General features: G+C 36.0%; 1 protein-coding gene across 1 annotated transcript; it reads right to left on the bottom strand.

Moving 5' to 3' along the window:
* Positions 1–2,484: 2,484 nt before the first annotated feature.
* Positions 2,485–4,562, bottom strand: LOC109792546 (putative polyamine transporter At1g31830). The gene has a single exon (XM_020351969.3). It carries the CDS (start codon positions 4,130–4,132, stop codon positions 2,720–2,722), a length of 1,413 nt encoding a protein of 470 aa, XP_020207558.1. The 5' UTR covers positions 4,133–4,562; the 3' UTR covers positions 2,485–2,719.
* Between the last annotated feature and the right edge of the window lie 1,438 nt (positions 4,563–6,000).

Genomic DNA, 6,000 nt, shown 5'->3' with positions numbered 1-6,000 from the left:
TTCATAATGGAGGTCCATTTCTTTGTTTGTGTGCCCCCCGGACGAAATTGGGTGTCTACAATAGTGAATCCGGCCAAAGGAGGAAGACATAGGCTAGGCGGCCCAAGCTCATTTTGCTCACTTGATTTATTTCAAAAATGTTTGATTTGGTTTAGTTAGGTTCATCCAATGATAATGAGACCTATCTAAATCAAATCTATGAAAAATTTGGAGCAAAATGAGTCTAATATGTAAAATTTTGCCTAGGCCCAATTACTAGTCACACTATCAAGCATTGCTAAATGTCACCCCTCTTTCCCTATTGAAAAAATAGAAAATTAGTGTATCAACAAAGGAGGTTAAATGGAGTTAAACTCTCCAAGTAACCTACCCTAAAATAATTATACAATGAATAATAAAAGCAAGTAAAATGCCTCACAAATACAAAGGCAAAAATAACCTATACAAGAAAACTATGTACAAAATATACACAAGTAGAACTAGGCCTTCTCTTTATGATAGAGTAGTCCAAGTGAAGAATACCTTGGGCTTGAGAAGCCTACTAGTTTTCAAGAGGTCCAACTCTTCTTGTATTCTCCTAGCCACAGCTCTAGTGATTGGGCACTTGGCTCATGGTCTATCACTTTGTATGTCACTTTCTAAGATATATGCATATTGAGTTTATTCATTCTCTCTTAATCACTCTCTTGAAGTCACTAAGAGTCCTTATGTGCGAGGGTTCTTCAACTCTCTTTAAAAACTTGTTCTTATGAGAGTTTAAATCTCTCAACCTCATACTTCACTTAGAGGATTGACACCAATTCTCTCTTCTTTGTCTCTTTGAGTTTGTCCAAGAACAATTCTAGAAGAAAGTGGAGGAAAGTGATGAAACACTTCCATCACATCATAAGGAAAAACAATGAAGAAAGATGAAGCAAACTTGTGAACTAGACTTAAAGTGTTGCAATAGTCCAAGCTAATATATAAGAAGATTCAAAGCGCAAGAAACACATAAATATAGTTTTACACAAGAGATGCACCATATACATTTGTACAGAAACATACTCTCAATAAATCTATTCTTTCTTGTAAACACTCATTATTCTGTATTGGTTGTATAACATCTAAGTGAGACGAATATAACACTTGTAATCGTTATAACCATAGTTATAAGGTTGAATTTGGATAGACTTGTCCAAAAAGAATACTTGTTTTGAGCCTGGAGAGGATTGATTGTATAAGAATACTTATTTTGATCCTAGAAAGACTTGACTGTAAAAGAATACTTGGTTGTTAAGCTTGGAGAGACTTGTTGTTAAAAGAATACTTGGGTAGTTGCTTGAAGAGGCAAGTCAAAGAATACTTAGAGTTGAGTCAGAAATGACTTGTTGAAAGAATATTTGCATCTTTGCTTAAAGATAATAGAACTCAATTTGGTTGAATTGAGAATTAGATGTAATTTCAGTGGTTGAGATGAACCAATATAAAAATTCCTAGTGTTTCATTTGACTACTCTTTATACTCCATCTAACTAGAATTACTACTTCACTACGAAAAATCGTGCGACCTGGTTTTTTATTCTTCTCTTTTGCTTTCTAATTAGTTAGACAAGCATTCACATACTCCACCACCTTTCTCTTCATATCAGATCACAATAAATTCTTCTTGGGATTTGGGTAAATCTTAGTCATGCCAGGATATAGATCGAGTCAACCCTTATGCCTTTTATCCAAAATCATTTTCCTCGACTCAGAATCTTAAGATAGACAAATCATGTCTTTAAATCTCAAAATTCCATCTGCACTAACATCAAATCCCATCGCCTTCTCAATACCCAACAATTCTAGTCTTCCTAAAACCCAAATCTTGCATCTACTTGTCCCTCACTTGCTCAAAGAACTTAATCATTCCACAACTAATTTAATCTTGAGCCATCACAACACAAAGGTTTAAATTTCTGAACTTCTCAATCAACTCCAATTCTTTATTCATCAAAGATAACATTTGAATAAATTTTCTACTCAATGTATCTACTACTACATTAGCCTTTCCGGTAAGAATCTACCAAAGATAAGTAAGAATATGCTGAATATGGATACAATCATATTGAATCATTCAAAATCCCGTTAAAATCTCAACTACCTAGTTGTTAGTTTAAATGCATTAATTTGTTGTACACTTGTTTTCAATTGCTTATATCGTGAGATAATTTTGCTGTACCCAATTAGAAAAATTTTAGAAACATACTTTTATAATACTGTTTTAAAAACTATAAAATAATTCATATAAATTCGTTGAATAATAAATGAAATTTATTAAATATTGCGTGAGACTCCCATTTTTCTTTTTTACTAAACTCACATTGTTTAATGCAACAAATAAAGTTCACTCAATAAAAAAAATTATGGAAAACAATAGTATATTTCAACCCAACAATTATCCCTATAGCACGACCAATGTAAAAAAAATTGTGGTTGAGGCATTTTTACAAGGGCAGCATTATAATTACATTATGAATTTCCAAATTTTATAATTTAAAAGAAAATTAGATACATAGAAACCAAATAAACTCATTTCTTAAAACATTCTAATTCTCTGATTCAGGTGTCTAGTGACCAACCTACCGTTCTATCAACAAACTCACAAAATTGACACGCAGCTTAAGTTGTAACTAGACAAAATGCATTTTAATTTCAGGTTCTGTGCATTCAGTGTAATTTTCTCTTCAAACAGGAGAAGTCTAACTCACAAAAGAGTGCAAGCTCTCCTCATTGTCAAGATCATGGAACTCATACCTAACTGAGAACCTCATCCATCCCTTTTCCTCCATAAATTTAAGACAAGGTTGCATCACAAGGCCAATGGCCACAGCAATGAGGCTTATAACCAATACTTTGTTGGATGAGAAAGCCAGAACCACAAAAATCAAAATTGTGGGGGGAATGCACATAGCAATTGCTCCAGTTGTTCCCCCCGGGATCCTGTAAGGCCTAGATGCATTGGGGTGTTTGATCCTCAACAATATGAATGCAACAAACTCCAAAATCATGCCAAAACAATACAAAAAGTTTTCAGCAGCCACAATCTCTTGAAAACTCAGCCATGATAGTAGAATCACACCAGAGGCTGAAAAGAGTATGCCTATAAGAGGTGTTCCATAGCGAGACCTCTTGCCAAAGAACTCAGGTAACATGCCCCTCTCAGCCATGCCTAGAAGCTGGAATGAGTCACTGCTCATTTCAGTAACAAACATTCCCATGTTTGACATTGCAGCAGCAGCTTGAAGCCACAATCTCAACCACACTCCTCCAACAATATTAGCAATATCTGAGAAGTACCCATCACTCCACAACTCCCTATTGAGGGGAACAGCACCGGTGCCAATTAACAGAGGGAAGAAATAGCCCAGAACCACAAGTATCAAAGCATAAAATAGAGCCTTGGGAAGAGTTCTCCTTGGATTTTCCACTTCCCCAGCAAGAGTACTAATAGAGTCCCAATAATTGAGATTCCAAAACAAAGTATTCAAATAGAGGTTCCAATCAACATCATCCAGATTTGTCACACACCATCTGGAAGGTTTCAAGTGTGGAATTGACAGGAACCCCATGACCACAAAGGGAAGGAGTGAGAAAACACCTAAAAGAACAGCAACAAACCCCACAATGGTTAAACCCCTATAGTTCAAGTAAGTGAAGACCACAATTAAGGCCCAAATTGCAAAAGTTCTGGGAACCCCACCACCCAATGCAGGGATTGCTGATTTCAGATAATCAAGAAACAGAACTGGGTACAAAGCATTATCAATCACCCCACTTAGCCATTTCATCCAACCTTGCTGAAACCCCCAAAAGGGACCCAAAGCAGAAGAGACCCAAACCACATAACCACTATTTTCAGGGAACATGGTACCCATCTCTGCAGTGATCAAAGCCTCGGGAACACTCCATATGAATGGAAAAACCAAGAACCCCAGAAGGGCTAACAAAGGACCTGCTGCATGCACTGTGTCCTCAACACCAAAGGGACCCCCAGAAACCTCGTAGAAGATGATAAATACCAAAGGAAGAAAAGAAACTCTCCTTGTATGATTCTCCCTTGGCGCAGATAACTCACCAAGAGGCACATACTCAGAACCATTGAACAACCCCATTAAAGGGCTCTTAATGTAAGAAATGTAAAATCAAAATATCAAATTCTAAACCAAACACAATCCTAAAGTATCAGAAACTTTGAAGGCAATCAAATAACAACAAATCATATAAGACACTAGCTCTGACAATTTACCAGAAAAATCTCGTCTTTTAATTTAAAATATCAGAATGTGAAGGGAAAACTTCAATCACGGAGAGGAGTAATATTCTAATTTTTTTGCATAGTGGTGATGAGATACGAATTGAACTCGAGAGAGAAAGAGATAATTATAACAAATGAGAGGCAGAAGATGAGTGAGTAAAAGAACAGAACACGGAAGATGTGTATATCCTTAAACAGTAGAATCGACGACGTAGTCGGCATTGCGGAAGCAAAGCTATTAATTACAACAAGTGTACAGCTACGGACGAAATGGATCGGTGCCAAATCTATACTCCGAAAGAAAAATTAATATATATATATATATATATATATATATATATATATATATATATATATATATATCAGGAGTTATAATAACACCGGTGTAACTTTTATTATGTATTATACCGCTCAATAACTTTATATTAAATGTGAATTTTGTAAATTCAACCGTTAGATTGAAAGTTCATATCTCTTAGATTATATATACAAACTTTTATATTAATATAAAATGATTTGATATTTCATTTTTATAAAACAAAATTAACGTAATATATTTATTTCAAAATACACTAAAATATGAACATTTTGATTACCTTCAAGTTGTTGTTCAATTTTAACAAAATTTGATATACACGAATAAAGTGATATGAACTTTCAATCTAACGTTGGATTTACAAAATTCACATTCAATATAAAGTTATTGAGCGGTGTAATACTTAGTAAGAGTTACACCGGTGTTATTATAGACTTAAAGGGGTGCGCGTGGAAAGTGGTATGAGGGCAACGCGCGTGAAGCACCACGCCCCCTAGCCCCAAGGGTCCCACACTCTCACGTTACAAGCACAATGTGACATGTGGCATTGTAATGATGTACCCCCCTACAACGACGGTGTAATAATAAATGCATCACTACTACAAAAATAATGTTTTACAACGTCATATTTACATCGGTTGATCTAAAAACGATGCAAAATAAAAATGTGGTGGCATTTTTGTAATTAAATGTAAAACACTAACATATTTACATCGATTTTAAGGAGAAACGATATACATACGAAGTGTTCTACGTCGGTTTTATTTAGGAACCGATGTTGTACTCCCATTTCTTATCCCAAATCCCTAATCGCTTCTCATAAGTCGCTCAACAAGCTCCTCTACTCCAAGTCCTCTGTCTTCGCCCTTATTGACTAGCTCAATAAGCTTTGCCAGCCTCTTGTGATGGTTCTCGTGGGGGAGCTTGAAGCCTCATAGGCAACATTGAACTGCCATGGTGCAAAAACCCTAGCCAAGCCCTCTGACTCGAGTGAGCTACTACACTCAGACGACATCATTCTAAGGACTTTCTCAATCTGTTCTCAGTTTGCTCTTCGACGTGAAGATCGACTTTGCCTACACGATGCTCAACTTGATGCCACCAACATACTCCAAGAGAATGACCTATACTTGATCTCCGTCTTGCGCAACTTGCTCATTTTACACCCTGTCGATTCGAGGTTCTCACACAAGAACGAGCTCTAGCGTTTCGTGTAACACATCAAGTTGTGGCAATGGTGAATGCGGTGTGTGAGGAGGGTTTTGGATATGAAATTCATAAATAAAAAATTTGGTGATGATAGGTATGTGGAGCATTTGCCCTGATGATAGTTGATATGCAAAAAACCCAAATAGGCTCCAATGACTCACTCAATTTTAGGTAGAGTTTGATATTATAATCATATTCTG

The sequence above is a fragment of the Cajanus cajan genome, chromosome 5, assembly GCF_000230855.2.
Source record: "Cajanus cajan strain Asha chromosome 5, NIPB_CcT2T_4, whole genome shotgun sequence".
Classification (NCBI taxonomy): domain Eukaryota; kingdom Viridiplantae; phylum Streptophyta; class Magnoliopsida; order Fabales; family Fabaceae; genus Cajanus; species Cajanus cajan.
The sequence above is the reverse complement of the archived record's forward strand: the minus strand, read 5'-3'. Positions and strand labels throughout refer to the sequence as shown.

Bases quoted from the DNA above. Each gene is read 5' to 3' on its own strand.
- LOC109792546 (XM_020351969.3), bottom strand. From the start codon at position 4,132: ATGGGGTTGTTCAATGGTTCTGAGTATGTGCCTCTTGGTGAGTTATCT.